The sequence below is a fragment of the Malaya genurostris genome, chromosome 2, assembly GCF_030247185.1.
Source record: "Malaya genurostris strain Urasoe2022 chromosome 2, Malgen_1.1, whole genome shotgun sequence".
Classification (NCBI taxonomy): Eukaryota; Metazoa; Arthropoda; class Insecta; order Diptera; family Culicidae; genus Malaya; species Malaya genurostris.
In genome coordinates this window covers 279640508-279660728 of record NC_080571.1, presented here as the reverse complement: position 1 = coordinate 279660728, position 20221 = coordinate 279640508, and the positions used below count along the sequence as shown (strand labels likewise).

Below are 20221 nucleotides of genomic sequence, written 5' to 3'. Positions count from 1 at the left end.
ATATTCCTACCCCGTTCTCAATAGCACAGCCTTTGATTGTGGCCGGCGTCGTTGTTGGCCGTTTTTTGATGAGTTTTTCAACATTTATTTCAAAATCACGACCATCAACGCAGACTTTATGCCATTCAGTCCGTGAGCGAGTGTGTGTGCGTTTGCATGTTTACAATTTCTAAACCGATTGCAGTAACAAATACACGAAATTTAAAAACGAATCATTGTTTTTAAATTTCGTGTATTTGTTACTGCATTTCAATTCAGCGTTAAAAGCTTCAAGCAATTATACCTCCATCCTGAGATTGCGTTCTTCTTACGTTCTTTGTATTGCAATTGTTATAACACTTGTTATCATTTCATTTTCAGTGCGAAATAAACACAAATCTTTTCATCAGTCAAACTTTGAATTGAAGTTAGTTGAATTGGTGCTATCGATATGTCAAATTTAAACCAAAAGTTAAAGTCATTCGCGAAATGGTGCACAGCCTTAATGGAACTGAATTTTACTTGTTTCATAAGTTCATAGCACAGACAAACAGATATTATACTCAAAGTTTGTGAATCAGTGAATCAAACAGTCATTTAGAATATATCCTTAATTGGCACTAGAGATGGTCCCGTACCCGAGGAGTATTGGACGGGTTCGAATACCGAAAAAAATATGTTTGTTATGGTCGGGTCGGGTCCGGGTGCCGATTTTTCATTTTCAACTGGTTCGGGTTAAAAAATTTATCCGGGTTTCGAGTTGTTTTACGATTTCGGGTCCCGAAGTTTTGAAATCTTATTTTAATTTCGCTTGTTTTTTCGGCTAATTCTACTCATTGCCAATCATAAGAAGCTGATCATCAAATAATCAAATATTTAGACCAGACAGCACTGCTGAAGAGAAGTTTGTTAACAAATAGGTTCAAATAGAAGAAACAGCACTTCAACAAAAAATGCCAAGAGAAAGTTCATTGGCTCGAGACGCATCAAAGATAAAATATCAATCATAGGAGCTGAATGTAGGGACTTGCCCTACCTGCGAAAGTTAATCACCAGCACTGTACTATTCAGAGCAGTTTTACCTTTTTTTTTATATAAAAAATAGGTATAGAATTTGCTCAAACTTTAGAAAATTTTTCTGAGGCCAAATGCCATATACCAATCGATTCAACTCGACGACATTTTCACATTGTGTTTTATAATAACATAACTTTAGTGCAGAAATCAAGCAACCATCCTCTGCATTATTACAGCTAAATATTTCGCCTTTTGTGGTTTTATATCAGCCTTACAGTAGCATGTATTATAAAAGGCAATTTGAAAAATTGAATTGAATGATGAATGAAAGGTTTGTATACATTTTCGTTTTCATTATACTGGTGGGTGGTACGAAAAATACCTCTGAGGAACCTCGGCGAATGACCAAACGGTCATATAAACGAATAATGATAACAATAATTTCTGAGCACTGTCAAAGTAAATTACAAACAATGTTTGCAGTTTTTTCATGACCGTTCTGTAGACATGAAAATTGACATTGCCTTATCAGCTAAAGCGTCTTGATTTCATGATCACCTGGAAACGTTCGAGTTACTTCACCTGAATATGCTGATTGAAATTTTCGATCGTGTGGAAATATTAAACCAAGACTTGTAAGGTCTTTGCGTCATCGAATCGCATGGAAAAATACAAGCAGTTTGCAAAGTTCTGACCTTGAATTGAGCGAGTCTTAAATTCCGCGTTGCCGAAAAATTCCAAAATGTTTAGAACAAAGAATGGTGAAGAACTATTTGAAAAAACAATAGTTTTTTTAGCAAATCTTACTTTGAAGTTTTTAATCAATTGATTTCATCTCTTAAAAAAATATTAGAAAATCATTTTGGCGATTTTTTAAACTATTGGAAAGACTTTCAGTTAGTCAACCAGCAGATATCTATGGAACTGGGAAATTGAATTAGAACGATTTTGACAAGAAAAGGTTACTCAGTGACAGAAATATGTTTTCGCGACTACTTTTTTATATATCGTTTATTTGTAACTACTGCAAAGGAAAATGAGTCTGGGAGAAGTTGTAGATATCTTACAAAAAAATCTATAAATGGTAAAGAGGGCTTGTTCCAGAGTTTGTGCGTTTCGTTCATCCAATTGTTACAGTACCAGGATCAGGGTTGCAAGCGGTACTGGAGAATGACATGAGACAGCAGACAGTCAAACCGCGCAAATGACAGCAGGCGCCGTTTGTAATTCGCCACGACTATAGCAGATGAAAAATGTCATAGGTCTCATGACATTTTCTCTCGTGAATATCGTCGTTGGCTCTCATCGATAGTTGTTCTACTCTTTTCAATCTAAAAATGGCTAGCCACAATAAACAGTAGCTCCTTCCAAATTCAACAACTTTCGAGCGATAGTCACCAACAAGGCTCAACTTTGAAATTCGTTTTATGTCGATTCTCATGAGGTGTAAGGGACATGCACAAGAAAGTCTTGCTTCCCAATGCAGACGGTTTTTTGTGTATCCTTAGGGTAAAGTGTTATAATAATGCCCCCTTAAGAAAACATTGAGATATTTCTAAACGTGCTAAAATATTTTCTTCGAGAATGTATGTATTTCTTTGCAATACGTCTGAGCAACATAATTTTCAATAATTTCGGTAGAAGTGATGAGAATTGATTGATACAAACACATTTTCCAAAACGACCACATTCTCAGTATTTTCGCTTGTCGTTGGCATAATGCCCCAGCAACCGTCTAATATGCCTCACAACAAATCAGTGGTGTGTCCCACAACAATGATGCAATATGCCCCTTGAAATGTCGATATAGAAGAGAAGCAGATAAAGAAGATGTTTTTCGCATCAGACATCAATTGCAGAATCAAATAATTATAATTGGAAACCAACACATTTGTTCCTCCCAACGCTACATTTTATGTTAATAACGGTTATAAATCTTTAAAACAATAATTAAACTCGACCCAAGTAACAATTTTTGTTACGCTAGCTTATTTGTGACTAGTTTGCAACCAGAAATTGTAGTGATTGGTACTTACATATAACCACTTGCGTGACTTAAAAAGCGCAGTTTCTACTAGTTGTCAAGTCAGCTAAAAATAAGTTGTCGTTACGTTCTAATGCCCTACTGAAATAACTTATCTTTCCATAACTTGAAAATAACTTGTTTTCAAGCAAACTGGTTGAAACTGAGTCATCATCGACATTATAAACATTGAATAAATCCAGAATACTTTTCCATCAGCAATAAAAAGGCAGTAGAGTACTTCAAATCACAAACTTGATACATGGTACAAATTTCACAACGATTTTGAAACTGTCGAACGGAATGCAATTTTAATTACCTGTTTTTTATGCGCCTTCAATCAAAATCTGTTTATGAAGATATGAAGAAAAACAACGAAATAACCCTATGGGGTCAGAACAACATTAATCCAAGTAGAGTGATTTCTCATTATTTTAAATTCATATATCATGAGAGTTATAATATTATCACAATCGATGTTCGATCCCTATATTGTTTTCTTCATGTTTATAATAGTGCATAGAACAAAAATGACTATTCTGCCTTTTATTATTTTCGCCAAAAAGAAGTGTTTAAAAAAGTAATATCCTGGTTTTATTCATGTTTTACACACTTCTTGCGACTCCATAGTGTGATCGCCATATTCAAGCCAACAAAAGTTTTCTAGGTTGTATTTTCGTTATCATAACGTTGGGAAAACCGATAGCTATCTAAATCAATGCAGAAATTGTATGTCATAATCTTGTAATATCTATGTTACTGCTATATCAATTCACAGCAACGATTTACATAGACGCTTACGTGTTTTTAAAGATTTCGCGACGGAAAATAAACCTTTTTTCAACTAGTAGCTAAATGCATAGCTGTGATTGAAGATTTGTTAGAATCAAGTAACGATAACTTACAAATGATAGTTAGTTTAATGTTTATGTTATAAAGAAACACTGCTGTCACTGGTTAACATAGAAAACATGTTCGTGCTCTTGTTTCAACATCATTGGGCTAAGTGGTATCAGAACGGGTTGCTACTGTTGAAATTGATAAACTTATTTTCAACTAGTAGCAAGAAGCATAGTTGTGATTAAAGATATGTTTGGATTAAGTAAGTCCCGGGTTGGCGGTTCAATGCATAGGACGCTGGTCTTACAAGCCAGTTGTCGTATGTTCGAGCCCCGACCTGGAAGGATTCGTAGTGTCAGTAGGATCCATAGTACTAGCCATGCAATGATTCTGTACACTAAGAATCGGCTGCGAAGTCTGTTGAAACAGAAAGGCCAAATTCCACAAAAGGAATGTAATGCCAAGACTTTGCTTTTGGATTAAGTAACGATAACTTATGAATTATAATTAATGCAATATGACAAAAAGATTTGGTAATTGGAAACCTTTATAACTATTTCGTAGCTAGTTATGTTATGAAGAAACATTTCTGTCATTTAAAACAAACCAGTATAACATAAAAAAAATATCCGTGCTCTTTTTGCAACATAGTTTGGACTTAGCCGTATCAAAACTAGTTGCGGATTGTTACTTGGTGAAGAATACTGTTGAATCGAAGGTGGGGTATAACATTCGTGTTATGAGAAAATTCGTATCAAAGAAATGGTTTTGTTTCTCTAGATTTTTATACCGTAAATAGAGACAAGAGCACTGCCGAAAGTTAATTGATAAGTAGCAACCGACCATTAGACGTTTAACACGGTAAAAATGATTGTTTAGTCGAAGAAAAACCTTACATCGAAAAGCTGCCTAATGATATGTTCAGTGTTTTCATATTTTCCTGCAAACGACAACTGCCAAACTTGTATAGCAGAAATTAGGAAAAGATACTGTTAGTGATAAAGCTTTTGTGTAGAAAAGTCTTGAATACTTAAAAATGGAAGGGGGCGTTTTTCCAGCAGGGACGCTTTATAACACGTTCCCTTACGCGTTTTGTTTCTCTGCACTCCCGTTGGAAGGAACCGGTTCAATGAGAAAAGCAAAGTAAATGCTTTGACTTCCAGAATTTGGATGCACTTTTTCGATCAAACAATTAAACCCCGTTTAACATGAACCAGAATTATAGAAATAAGTCTCTGTATTGTCTCTGGTGCAAGATTTTTTACTTTTGCGTAATACAGTATATACTGATACTTCGTGTATGAAATTTAAGTAAATAGTTGTAATAACTTTGAAACATCTGCATGAACAAGCTCTGATTTTTTTTCAAAACTGAAATTGAACCGGTAATAAAAACACCGCCGTTCGCATTCAATTTATCGCCACAGATCGGTCACAGCGGATATGACAGTCCCGTTATGAAAATGTCATGACATTTTGAGTTCGTGACATTCTCGAAACCCGTGACCGAAAATGAACAAAGCAGCTACTTATCCAGTATGTACGTACACTACCACAAAGCGAACGGCTGTGGCTTTGACTGCTGTGAGAGAGTGCGGCAAAATTAACTGCTGTCGTGTGTCGTGACTCTCATTATTGCGCCAAGATCTCGTGTCATTGCGTGTTGGCTACTGTTGAACGTAGCAGCTGCGCGTATCGTTGGTAGTGACCGTCTTATGCTTGGCAACAGTATAAAAAATGTCAAATTTTCGCACCCTTGACCAGGATCATCTTGTTCGAATGAACGAAGTTTTTCGGTTCTTCGCTAGTTAAAAACGTACTCAGGATCAACAATGTTGCAAGATTGACTCAATAAAGTTGCTATTTGTTTTGCGAAATGCAAAGCGCAGCTCTGCGTTTGCATTGCGCAAATGATTTTATGTATTTTATTTACATGCTGTAATAAATCAATGACAAAACTACTTGAATATTCCTTTCCATTCATGAACAATAGAAACGCAGTCGGCGACTTTTTTAAAGGCAAACTACCCACTCGAACCAAAAATGATCTGCCGGCCTGCACACGCATACATATACACATATACACACATATATTTCACAAGCAAACATCGTAACATTGAGTTACTATTTCTATTCTAATAGATTCTAACTAGGGTTTATGTACCAATAGTCATCTCATTAGTAGAGTCACCGTGTTATTTTGACGATTACTAGACTTTCAATAAATAAATTGTGATAAAATCGAACACTTTGTTTCGGTTCTGTAAACCAATACTGCAGAAAAAAGTAGTTCAAAAATTGTTCAATACTGGTGTTATAGCGATGCGAAAACTCGAATCAAATGCTACTAATTTCTTTTTACTCTTGAAGTCAGTCTATAGAACATAGATAACAGATCTCACTCTAACCAATGGTTTTAATATATTAGATAACTAATGAAGGTGACATAAAACGGGTACCGTTACCCTACTATTATCTCTGCTTTTGGACGATTGTTAGTCCTGAGCTCAAACGGTGGCCTTTATTACCGTTCTTGAATGCACTTCTTCTTACAATTTACTCACAGATCATCTTACCCATCAGGTCCCACACGAACATGACACATCCTCACAAAATAAACTGGATGAACATCGTTTGGCAGCTATCAGTGGTTTTGCTCATATGTTCAGTCTGTATTATTTTATTCTATACTATTATACTCCATCTCATTCCACATTTTTTAATGTTACACAAGCCACCAATAAACGTCAAAGATGAACTTGATTTATTGTTCGTTTGATGTCATCGTTTAAAACCCGATTGGGATGCGCTCACTCACGTAATTTCCACTTCATACTGGTTCATACTGGGCTTGTAGTAAGAAAATGGAACATAAAACAAAGCTCATTAAAGTCCTATCGGCCTTTCGAACCACGGATGTTGAAGTGTAATGAAATCAACATTTTATTCAAGTCGTTCGATATCTCATTAATTGATTCAATAATGAAGTTAAAAACTGTAACACATATTTAAATTAAATTGTAATTGATTGTATCTGATAATAATTGCAATACCGTCAAGCCCACCAGCCATAGGAGGGAACTTTGATACAAACCAAATAATGTATCAAATTGAAACTTGCCTCATGTGCGTGATAGTCACTCGGATACTATGTTTTTATTAAAAATAAAATACTAAACACATTTTAAATACATATTAGAGGCTCACGCACTTCTCTGTACAACATAAAAAGAGATTCGTTGTTCAGTAGTCTTTTTTATTATCCTGTGAATGGGCGGCTTGAAGAAATCACGCTCCAAAGTTTACTTGCTTCAAAGGAATTGCATGGCACGAGTAAATTCAAAGAATAGTAGATTCGAAAATATTCAAAGTATGACTTTGAAACTTCAAAATTACACTGTAATGCAGTGAGATGACAAGGAACAGAATGAAATGATATGGGAATGCATGGAAGGTAATGTAATGGCATGGAGCGAAAAAACTGATAGTTGTAGACAAGGATGGCTTTTATCGTATCAAAGAACGTTCGCTGGCAACTCTTCACCGATTGCATCAGTGCCATCAAAGAGAGTTGGAAATTATCGCAACAACAAAAAACCCGGCATGGCTCATTTAACATAGAATCGACACCAGTGCGAGAGCGAATTTCTCTCGATGACATTTCTGAGAATCAAAGGTTAGCACGCTGCTGTGGGGATCCTCTCTGAAGCAACAAACGGTTGCTTATTCTCGTTTCGCGATCCGATTCTATACAGGCAGTTGATAATTGCGATAGAATCATTTTACTATTGCCGCTTATTCTAACTATGTGCGTATAATCTTTGTATAAGTTGTGTCTATGAAAATGTATGTGAATACTCCACACAAGGGTTTTGAAATATTGCAACCTAGTATGAGAATCATCAAGTCGAATCATCGATTCGATTTTCTGCGATAATTGTCAACTTGCGATTCTCTCTTGGTAAATTCCACACAGCGGCGATCATTATCAGACTGCAATTTTTTTATGGGCTGAGAAATACTCAGAGTATGAAGTGGAGCGAAGGAATGTAGAAAAATTCTCTCGCGGTTCATGCATTGAGAGACTCGAGTTCTTGTAGCATCTTCTACCGGATTGAAAATGTTGTATACAATATAGATAGCAATATAGCAGCTTCTGTGAAATTTTCGGCAATCACCAACACTGGTTGTAGAACAATGTTCATTCAGTCATTCATACATTTTCACTTGATTTTTATATAAACATGAATATAACACGCTTTGAGCTAGTTTAAATTATTTTGAGTATCTCACCAAAAAAAATCTGATTGGAAAAAACGCAACAGTTAAACGAAACCCTATCAGATGGTAATAACAGAATTATAACAACTGGAGTAATTTATTTCAGAAATATTTTTTAACAAACTGGTAAAATATAAAAAAAAATCATAACAAAAAAACTCCAGCGGGAACAAAATCGCAACGGATTTTGAAACGTTTGTATCATAATTATTATTGAATTTGATACTACAGAAATCCGAAAGCAGAAACTTATAACAATAGTTGTAATAAATTAGAAAGCAAATTTAACACAGAAAAACTATATCACAGCCAACGTTTAGCATCGTTTCAATCCAAAATTGTTGAATGATTTTTTTCATTAACTGAATAATTTATTGAGTGATTTGGTTTCTTCTTTTAGTTTTTTGAAATTTCTAATCATTATATTTCGATATAAAGCAACGGAAGAACTAATTTTTCCAATCAATGAACGTTATCATGAGTCTTGCAAATGGAAATAAAACATTATAACTGATTTTGTTATTTTATTGTTATCAGAAGTTTTAACTTTCAACTGTTTTGTTAAATATCTCAAAATAACACAAATTGTTATACATATCAACTGTTGATATACTTGTGTTATGTGCATCTGATCGGGAACAGTTAAATGAAAAGTGCGAAAAAAGTTACCACAGGAACTAGACTACTAAAAATGTCAGCAAAGCGCTGATAACTTCTGCTCGTTTTGTGAGGTTATGTCATGTTGGTTTAAAACCCAGTTTTCAAATCCATTTAATGGCCTGATAGGATGAACATATTAGCATCGACCAACACTCACCTTCAACCGAGGTCATCACTGTAGCTTCCGTGTTGCAGCTGTCCACCATGGCCATGTTTTGAATACCGGAATGTCTAACGTATCCCTTGGAATTGATATGATTCTTCGGATTGGGGTAGTTTGTCGAGTTGTTGCTGTTGATGTTGTTGCAGTAAATTGGATAGTTGGTTGTACGTTGGTGGGAGTTGTTGTTGTTGTTGTTGTTGTTGTTGTGATGGTTCACGTTGTGTGTTGAAAACGAAAGATTAACATATTTCAAGCCCTGACTGTGGGATTTTGTTACGGAACAAATACAATTACAATACACAAAGCCCAGCACCAATGATTTTAGCAGTAGTGGAATCACACAAACACACACCAGTTGGATAGTTTGGCAGCGTACAGAGGTTAGCACACGATTACACGAGGATGGTTCCAGGAAAGGATTGCGACAAAATGTATAAAAGAGATAGATCGAAGATAGATTGGTTAGGAATGATTTGCAACCGCAGTTTGAGCTTATGTTGTTTGGTCATCGCGAAGAGCAGGCAATCGATCGGTATGAAAGAGGAATAATTGAGTACATACTTTGTAGTTGTTATCGTAGGTACTCGATAGAACTCTAGATTATCGGTTGTTAGCATACTTTTCTAAAACTATAGCAATCGATCACCATTCGTTAAACAATAAGTTGTTAGAAAATAACATTCACAAAGAAAACTTTTATGAATTCTGAGTCCTACCTGTTATATATGTAGCCTGCTTTAGACCACCGGAATAGATTTTTTTCGATACTAGGATCGATTTCACCCGTGTCCGAATTGATCTGATCAATAAAGTAAGGTCGATGTTTCAACAGGAAATTTTGAACATTTCCAAAACGGCAGTATTCAACGATTACCATGAGCTCTCCTGAAAGAAAATAAAAACAAATCAACTTCATGATCTTCAATCTAGATCGCCACTTACTTTTCGCGATATTTTTGGTGACGGCCCCAAGCAGATTCACCACGTTGAGATGTTGGCCCAGATGGACCATGATCTTCAGCTCGGAAATTAAAGCTCGCATCACTTCGTTGTCGGTTTGCTTCTTCACCATCTTGACGGCAACGGTCGTCTCGTCTTCATTGACCATAATCCCGGCGGCGGTGGCCTTCATCACAACACCGAATGCTCCCGCTCCCAACTGCTTGCCAAGTTTTAGTCTTTCTTTCGGAAATTCATACTCGCTTTTGTATGGGAGTAAATCCGCTTGCTCGTCTAGAGAGATTTCCGGATTCATTTGTTCTAAGTTACCTTCTTCGAAATTGGCCAGGCCGGCTTCTTTCATAGCTTTCACTTCCCTTTTTTTCTTATAATAAAACATTGAGATTAGAATAACCGCCATACATAATGCGAACAACAGCGCGAGGACCAAATATATCCAAGTCCTTCGAATGGTCACAGTTTTTACCCGTAGATTCCATATTTTCTCAGCCTGGCCCACCTTGTTCTGAACTCGGCACGAATATTCACCGGAGTCCTCTGACTTCAGGAACTGGAAGAACACCGTCGTTCCGTTGATCAGTTGAATCCGGGTTTCATTCTCGAAATCCATCGGCATGCCATCTTTCAACCATTCTACCGTCGGTTGGGGCATCCCTTCGGCACTGCACTGGAACTGGTTGGTGTCACCCATGCCTAGTTCCAGCTCAACAGTGCCACTTCCTTCCAAAATCCTCGGTTGGATGGGCACGTGCACAATCAACCGAATTTCCTTACTCTCGATAAGATCCGAGTTGGCCACGTTCGCTTGACAGCGAATTTCTCCTTCGTGCTCCTTGCTGACATCATCGATTATCAGTCTTTTTCTGAATGCGTACGTTTCGTACCAAGTCTCAAAAGACACTCCATCCGTACTGTCGTCCGCTAGCTCAACATCGTTCTGGAAGAATGCAATCTGGCTAGTGTAGTTGTAGACCGAGGCCGCACACACGATCGAGACACGATCTCCGAAAGTGACGTCTGATTTCGGAGCCTCCAGTACAATCGAGACCGGTTCCTCCAAATCGCTAATCAGTAAATCAGCTTTTACAAAGTCCTGACCTTCACTGTTGGCCGCATAACAGCCCACGTAACCTGCCGTATCCGCCTGGAAGCTGTACTGTTCGACGGTGGTGATCTCTCGGTTTTCTCCACTTTCCTGAACACGAGAACCCTGAAAGACACATCGAAGTGATTGAAAATTATACGCCAAGTATGCCCGTGTTTACAAAGCATCAAAAGCTACAAACAGGAACAACTGGATTCTAATTTACGCCATCAGCTAGAGCGAGACGACCCACACAAACACCGGAAGCAGCCTACGGAAATGAGCAACGAAGACACAGTCCATGGGCGGAGTGGGGGTGTACATTTGAGTTAGTGGGTGAATTTGGTTTCAAACCTGAATTTAATGTCGCCGCCTGACAAAAAAAACTTCTTTGAAACGATGAAAATATGTGTTTCTATGAAAATGTACATCGTATGAAGAACAGAAATTCAAACAAGAATTCTTATTACATTTCAGCTTATTATTCCGATAGTTCGAAAGTTCGAAATACTTCCATGATTCACATGAAAAAAGACCGTTATGTTCAGTAATGTTTTTTGTTCGGTAATGTAATGTTCACCGTTATCCTCTTTTATCCAAACTACACCCTAAGAATCTTGTGATATATCATAATAGATTTATAATAAGAGACGCGTAGTAAGTAATAAAACTAATAATTCATTCAGATTTAAAGTCTAAAATTTAATACATATTCTGGCTCCTCTTCAATTATGAACGTGATTTATATATTGCTTACGAAGGAGTAAAAGTAATGCTGGTGCCAAAAGCTATTCAAGTTTTCGAAGTTGAGCATTGCAGAAAACAACCACGAAAATTTCATGTGAAGATCACATTTTGTTCACTTGTAATCCCGGGGGTTTTTTATCGTGGTATGTTACAATCGGTTTCATTCCGCGGATAATTCCTCGATTGCGTATGTCAAGCTTATTTCATGTTCATCAAAGCAGTTTGGAGTTTCAAAGCAAACATTCGATAAACTGTACAGTTACGGCCAGTTTTAAAAATCCTTTTGAGTTCGAAGCTTATCTTAGGAATAATTTGATCCACGTTTTTGGTTCAGTATACATGCTCCTCGATTAATGTTACTTGATTATAAAACCAAAAAAAAAATGAGTGCATGCAATGAATTTCTTCTGTATTGAACAAAATTATATCTTTCACATTTCGTTTCATGAAATTCCTTGAATAATTTTTCGCTTCGATAACCAACTCTTTAATTTTTCAGCAACAAATAATGTTCATGTACTTTGCAAGTTAAAGGTGCACGATATTTCGGAAGGAGCGACAAATTTCATCTCATTTTGTTTCGTATCGGCAGTTTGATTGACTTAGCTCTGGTCGAAACAAGCCCCGACCTCATGCCTACTCGATGTCAAACGATGACTGGTGGACTCCTGTTTTTAGTATAATGAGGAGGTGCGGATGTGGGAGGTGTGTAATACGTAATATCGTATTACCAATTTATTGTGTTTAATTTATTTATGTATTATTTATTATCTTGTTACCCTTTCACAGTGACACCCTTAATTTTTAGAATAAAAAAAAAGTGGGTGAGTAACGTAATGACAACATACATAATGCTAATATCAATTTTTTCATTTCTGGTTTGCATATTTCATCGAAAGAAACTAGCCAAATTCTGTACGGGAATCATTTCTGGCCTTCAGAAAGGCCAAACTGTGGAATTCTCTACGATATTAAACACTGTTCAGAACATTTTTCTCGAACGCGAAGCAGTCAAATGCTGGCTTTATTCGCACTCATTTGGTGCGAAAAGTGCTCAAAGTTAATAAAACTATTCAAGGTTTGCACAAAATAGATTATTTTAAGCAATCTTTATAGTTCTTTAGACAACATTAGAAGGCCTGAATTTGTATAGTGTTCCACATCGTTATATTTTGCTTCAATGTAAACGACCAGCAGCAGAATTACGCAATCAAACTGACTCTGCGAACGTCCCGCAATTGATGCCATACTGAACTGAATTCTTGATACTGGAACTGGAACTGGAACTTAGCTCTGGATCTGAACCAACCGGAATGATGCACTTGCTTTACTACCTGCTTCCTGCGCATACTAGCTCAAAACCGTCGTCGTTATCGTCGTTATCGTCGTTATCATAAATTGATGATCATATTTCCGATGTAATGTAGCAAAAATTGATTTGTAGACAAAAAAATCATTGATCAGAAAACTCACTGCAGAAAAGCTCAGTGCCGTTTTTTTTTGAGAACGCGATCCTCACTGAAACTGATTTCACATAGCAAAAAATCAGTTGTGAAAAGTTCACTAGCGAACATCCTGTTCGATGATATTCAAGAAATTAGTTCGCACATTGAATACATCCGATATGATTCTCGAATTTTGACGAAAGTCGTTTCGCCGAAAGGGTAATTTCGAATACATCGTATTATTTTTTTGTGTTACTATGCCTCCTGTATAAATGATGTGGCGCGGCCACATAACCAAAGTTAAAATGGTTCGGCGGCATAAAGCCGCCGAGGCGACGCCGACTCGCCGTCGGAAGCGGCGGCCTCTTGCATACAAACCTGTAAACGCCTCGTTTGCCCGGTCTTTTTCTATATCATTTATTTTGCCCCGGCTTTAACCATAAATTACCCGGTCTACTCAAAGCTAGATTTCTTTGCTTTAGTTAGGGCCGAACGAGCGGGAGCGGGGCCGAACAACACACGAATCAAATCGATGCACAGTGCTTCGAATCAATAAAAACGTGGACATAAATCAGTAGTTGCCAAACCAAAACTTTTTTTCTGAAGAGATAGAAAATTTTTTTCTTCGACTATCTTTTAGAACTATTAAAAATAATTTACTTTGTCAATTATATCAAAAGTCTAGGTCGCACCGTTTCGGATATACAAAGCGTTTTTGTGACAACCCCCTTAAAATCAATTTTTTATTCATAACTTGTTTCAAGTTATTTTTTATGCATACTTTGTTTGGAATAATTGAAAAAAATAAAAAATCCCATATTTTTGTTGAAGGTAGTGCATAGGTTTTTTATTTCCTGACAAAGTTATACAACATTTTACCTTTTTTACCTATGATAAAACCTTACACCGAAGCGAAATATGCCACTTTATGCAGCTGATTTTTACAAACTTTATAGGAAAAGATATGCCCAATACTATACAAAAATTCTAAGTGGAACTCGATGGAACTTTTTTTAGGCCATTCCAAAGTTAGTTTTAGTTATTGAATAATGACAACTCCCTTAAAACTAGTTTTCTAATCATAACTTGTTTCAAGTTATTTTTTTTTATATTTTGTTTGGAATAATTGTAGAAAATATAAAATCCCATAATTTTGTAGAAGGTAATGCATAGGTATATTCTTTTCTGAAAAAGTTATACATCATTTTACCTATTTTTACCTAGGAAACCTTGTATCGAAGCGAAATATGCAACTTAATGCAGCAAACTTTTACAATACTTTTAGGAAATTATATTCCTAATCCAATTTATTTTATAATAAGAATATCCTAAGTACTATTCGTGTGACTCGTTTTCACTATGGTCGTGCTGAAACCATGCATGATTAAAAAACGGAGGGTGTCTGGCGTCTGTAACTCACTTTTGCAGTGAGCGTAGAGATGGGCAATTCGTTCCTGAGCTATTCCAGTGAATCGAATCTTTTAAAAGAGCTGATAGCTCATAGCTCTTTTTAAAAGAACCGCAACTCACCAGTTCACCGCACTGGTAAGCAAGGATGCCAGGTTCACAGATTAATCTGTGTTCCACAGATTTTCAACCTTTTGAACAGATTTAAAAAATGGCACAGATTTTCACAGATTTCTGAAAATGGTCACAGATTTACACAGATTCTGGAATCCATCACAGATTTTTAAAATTGATCACAGTTTAGCATCAAAAATTACAGAGCGTTAGGGAAAAGTGAGACCTTTTTTTTGCTTACCAAAATGATTCCGATTAGTTATTATGGAAACGGGGAAACGTGCACAGATTTTGCACAGACAGGTTTTTGGCTTGATCACAGATTTTTTGAAAAATGACCAGCATCCCTGCTGATAAGGTGGCAACAAGCTACAAGCTGAACGGATTTTCGACTCTTGAAGAACGAGTTATAAATGAGAAGAAATGTGTGCATGAGCTTTTGTTCGTTTTTCCAAATGTGTATTTATCCTTCTTAAACAGATTGAATAAGCCGTTGTCAATAAGAAATCTTACCTCTCACTCAGTAGGCTAAGATACATTCAGGGATGACACTTATGCAGATATTCTCAAATTCGCAAACAAGTTAGTTCGCATAGCATTGTTCTTTGTGCATCAATGATTTCGATCATGCATATGAAAGAAAAACGGCGCTCAAAACAAACCTTCATTTCAATTTAAATGAGCTGATGAGCTGATACATTGAATCGATTCCCTTTAGTGATCTGATCGGTTTCGGAGCTGCTCACCGGTATGAGCTGCTTCGCACATCTCTAAGTGAGCGTCGCACGATCAATATGTCATCATAAAAAACGTGTTGCTTCGCGATAACTCAATTTATTTACACGTTTAAAAATGAAATCTCTTCGTAAAGGTTTGTACTTTTGCAATACTTTTTCATATTTTGATTGGAAAACATTTTTCCATTTTTTTAATATGTGTTGAACTTTTGATAATTTTTCGGATTTTCAATATTTAAAACCCACTTTGAAAAGGCCTAAGAAAGTTGCATCAAGTTCCACTTAGATTTTTTATAATATTGTTAATTGTCAAAAAGTATACAAAATAAAAATCCCAACAATTTGCTTAAGTTGCGCGTGCAAGCATGCATGTTTATGCGTGTTTACGCGCACTTTTTAGTAGATACTTAGGTAATAGAGGTAGATTCTACATAGATAAATCCAAAAAAATGTTTTTAAAATAAAGTGAATATATCTCAAAAAATAATATTTTACACTATTTATATTTTCAGCAAAAATACTTCAAATGTTTTTTTCTTCAAAACGAGATAGAAAAAAAAATTTTATTGTGAAAAAAAAGTTATTTTTATTCGAAATTGGTGCTACTCCCTTAACAAAAAATTAAGGTGCCACTTTCAAAAGAAGCGTAATATAGGTAACAAGAGTAAAACTTCTAGACACGTTAGCTATTGAAAATCAGTGAAACTGAGTACAGACTTTTGACCGCCTTTTTCCAGTTTTGGACCACTGTGCCATGTGGCGAAGCCGCATTAGATATTTTTCACTTATTAAACGGAAAATACCACATACATTTGCTTGGTAGATACACCTATGCAATTGCTTTGATCCTTAGTGACTATTAGTCTACAAGTTTCCTTGGGAACTCAGTCCTGAGGTTCATGAATCAATCTTTATTCCGCAGCACAAGAATCAATCTTTATTCAAGAAGTATAATTGTAAGTCAAAAAAACTGGCGTTAACGTATTATCATTAATTTGTGTTAATTTTAAATCAATTCCAATTATAACATTAAGATAATTGCAGGAATCGGCGAAATGACCCTTTCGGCGAAATGGCTTTCGGCGAAATGAGCCTTTCGGCCATATGACTTTCGGCGAAACGGCTTTCAGCGGAATGGCTTTCGACGAAACGGCTTTCAGCGAAATGGCTTTCGGCGAAATGGCTTTCGGCGAAACGGCTTTCGGCGAAATGACCCTGATCCTTCGAGAATACCGGTGAGTTGGCCTCCGCGTTCGTGTGATTTGGTGCCACTCGATTATTTTTGTGGGGATATTTGAAGTCAGGCACGTACCCAGAAAAAAAAATTCGGAGGGGGTTTTAGAGCTGATAATTAATTTTCTTTCGCATTCGAATATATTATATGCATTATATTATTATTATTAGTATATAATTAGTTGACTTTTGATAAAGTCGTTTGTTGAGAATTATTCATTTTATAATTGACTTAAATATGATGACTTTCGCGCTAAATTATATTCGCAGTTGGCGGAATTTTCTCAGATTTGTATGGAACTTTCTGGATGTGTAGACTTTGCCCTGAAATGTCTCATTGCATGCTTTGATTTAGACTGTTTTTTAAAAAGGGCTAAACTTTTTGACAATTTTTTTTCGAATAGTTGAGACGAAAAATGACAAAGCTCAAAATAAGTATTATACTAGTGATTTTCACAAAATCGGTCAGATTTTCCAATTCCAATTTGACTTTAAATGTTTAAAATCAATTAAAAAAACATTTTTCATTTTGATAAAAATAAAATTTACAGTGTCTTTTTATCGAAAGCAAAACTAAACTGAAAGTTATTATCATCCCAGAATTCAATGAATCATAATTTGAGAAGAAATATACTGGTTACCTGATATTTGCAAAAAGTATCAGTAATGGACAAGAAGTTCATTGATTTGAAAAGTGGGTTTTTTTTTGTAAATCGACTTTAAATTTTGAAAACCGATTTTATTTCAGTGTAGAATTCGAATAGACGAATTTCGCGCAAAATCGTATTCAGAGTTGGCAGCAAATAGATTTTATCACAATGCTCGCTTTTTTCCGTTTTAAAAAGAGCTGGACATTTTTACTACCATTTTTACTAAATAATTGAAGTACAAGAATGACAAATCCGGGACGTTCGAGGGGGAAAAAGTTTTTTTTAACAAAAACTTTTTCTCACTCATCACTGATACTTCCTCCTCACAAAATGAGATTCATTGTAATCTTGAATTATTATGACTCACAGTTTAGTTTAGTTTTTAATAAAAAGCTACTGGATAGAAAAATCAGTTTGGCCCAGGAAAACTTTTTTTCCTTAAATTTGCCAATTTTGCAATGTATGATTACGGAACTTACTCACTTATCGTGGAATCAATAATGGTTTTGCTTTGTAAATCAATTTGAAATTTTCAAAACCATTTTTTTTTTCAGTGTAGAAGTGGATAAAAATTTTGTTACAGTGTTTGTATTGAAAAATTTAACTCGTTTCGTAAAACAAACACTAGTATAACACTTTTTGGTAGGATTGTGATTTTCGACAATAACTTTTTGAAAAAAATGGTTAGCCCTTTTTAAAAGACAGCCTGGAATTTTGGAATAACAAAGTATGCAAAGTGACTTTTTGGAACAACAACTCGAGTTAAGTTTCGGGAGGGGTTTGAACCCCTAAAACCCCACCTTGTAACACAATAAGCTCTTGAAAAACACCCTATATTAGGGACTATAGTTGTAATCGACTGCTTTCAGTTTACATCAGTGATTTCCAAACTGGTCTCTACAGCCCACTAGTGGGCATTAGCTCATTTTCAGTGGATAGTAAACTCAAAATTGTTGACAGGTGGGCAATGAGTCGCAAATAGTAGGCTTCGATACTCAAAAAATCTTTCTGATAAAGGCCCTGAGTAGAATGTATTCATGACAAATTTATATAGACATGTGGGTAATATATCATTACGAAAATCAATTCCATTCCAATCTATCAGTTGCAAAAACGATGTGATTAGTGCACCGTTCAATTCTTGTGACATTTGTGAGAAAGAAAACGATTGTAAGAAAATGAAAATTTAAGAGCTGTTACGACCAAGAATTGGTCAAATAAGAATGAGTGTAAATAGTTTTAATGTTTCATCAGAAATTCATACCTTGTCTATATTCCAAATTCAATTCATACAAAATGCAGAAAAAAATCAGGTCTAGGCTCAGACTTCAGATGGTCAGAATGATTTTCAGAGTTCGAGTCCAAAATATTGTTCAGAATCCTGAGAGCAGATCCAGAATTCAGATTCATGGTCCAGAATCCTGCTTCCCGGTTCAGAATTCAGGTACAGATCAAAAATTCCTGTCAGGAATTCAAACCCAGAATCTAGGCCTGGGATCAATACTCATGTCCAAAACACACGAAAACTTATGTATTCCTGTCAGGAGTTCAGAATTCTTATCCATAGATCCAGAGTTGAGGACCAGCATCGGCCCAGAATCTTTAGGTTCAGAATTCAGATTCTGCACTCAGATCACAAATCCATGTTCAGAGGTTAGGTCAAGTTACTCAATTCAGGTCCAGGTTCTGAGTTTGAATTATAGTTCGGAAACCTGGTCTGCAATTCAGATCTTGGTTTAGAATCCTTGTACAGAATCCAGGTCCAGATTCAGAATCCAAATAAAGAATTCTATATCAGTTTCAGAATACAGATTCAGGATTCAAGGTCAGAGTGCAGATCCAGAACTCAAATCCAGAAACCATGTTCTTAATCATGCTTCAAAATTTTGGCCCAGAATCCAAATCCAGAGTAATGTTTCTGAATTCAATTTCAGGTTCAGAATCCAAAATCAGGATCAAGTTTCACGATTCTAGTACATTCCCAGTTTCTCTGTCAAATTTTTTAGGTAAAAATCTTGTTTGGAATCCTGAATCCAGCTCCAGAATCCTGCTCCAGATTTAGACCCGAAGCCTTCATCGAGAGTTCAAGCCAAGAAATCAGGTTCAGGTCTAGAATCCAAATCCATGCTCAGTATCCAATGGTAGATTTATGCCTAAGAATCTCTGACGGAATTCTGGTTCAAAAATCATGTCCAGATTCAGAATTCAGATCCAGAAACCATGTCGGATATCCAACTCCAGAGTCCTGGTTCAGAATCCTGGTCTAGGTTTAGAAGCTCTGTCAATAATTTAGATTCAAGTTTAGAATTGAGGAATCCTAGAGAACTAAGTTCCAGAATCCAATTCAGGCTCACAGTGCAAGTGCATAATAGGTTCAAAGTTTAGTTTCGGAAACTCTGTCAGAAGTTCAGAAAACAGAATACTAACGCAGAATCCAGGTCCAGAATCTAGGTCTTTGTCAGGAGTTCTGATTCACAATCTAACTCCAGGTCTAGAATCCTGATCCATGTTCCCAATATAAGTACACTAAGATCTCTTTTTACACGGTTTTTTTTCGCACGGTTTTTTTATACACGGCTTTTTTCACACGGATTCTGGAATTAACACGGTTATTATTTACACGGTTTTCGCAATTAACACGGTTTCTAATGAGAGTTTAAAAAGCACTGTCAGTTGTTTTTAGAGAAAAAATTTAAAAGAGGGAACAGGTTGTCTGTAAGAAAACGATTATGAGAGCTAATTTAAAGTTTGAAGGTAAACTAAAATCATTCATTCAACAATTCACGGGATCATTGACTGTCGTTCCATAAAATGATTAATAAGTTTTCAGATCTTGAATCCCTGTTGTAAATTACACGACAACGTCTCTTTCGCTAAGTTG

At 36.0% G+C, this 20221-nt stretch overlaps 1 protein-coding gene across 3 annotated transcripts in view; it reads right to left on the bottom strand.

Annotated features, from left to right (window-relative positions):
- The window catches only part of LOC131430261 (vascular endothelial growth factor receptor 1), a 140469-nt gene that overhangs the window by 2424 nt on the left and 117824 nt on the right, over positions 1-20221 (bottom strand). For all 3 annotated transcript variants that reach the window (XM_058595079.1, XM_058595078.1, XM_058595077.1), the window contains 3 exons: positions 9906-11133; positions 9680-9848; positions 8958-9091 (listed from right to left, as the gene is read on the bottom strand). In XM_058595079.1, coding sequence (XP_058451062.1) covers positions 8958-9091; positions 9680-9848; positions 9906-11133 — 1531 coding nt within the window. The remainder of the gene's footprint in view (positions 1-8957; positions 9092-9679; positions 9849-9905; positions 11134-20221) is intronic.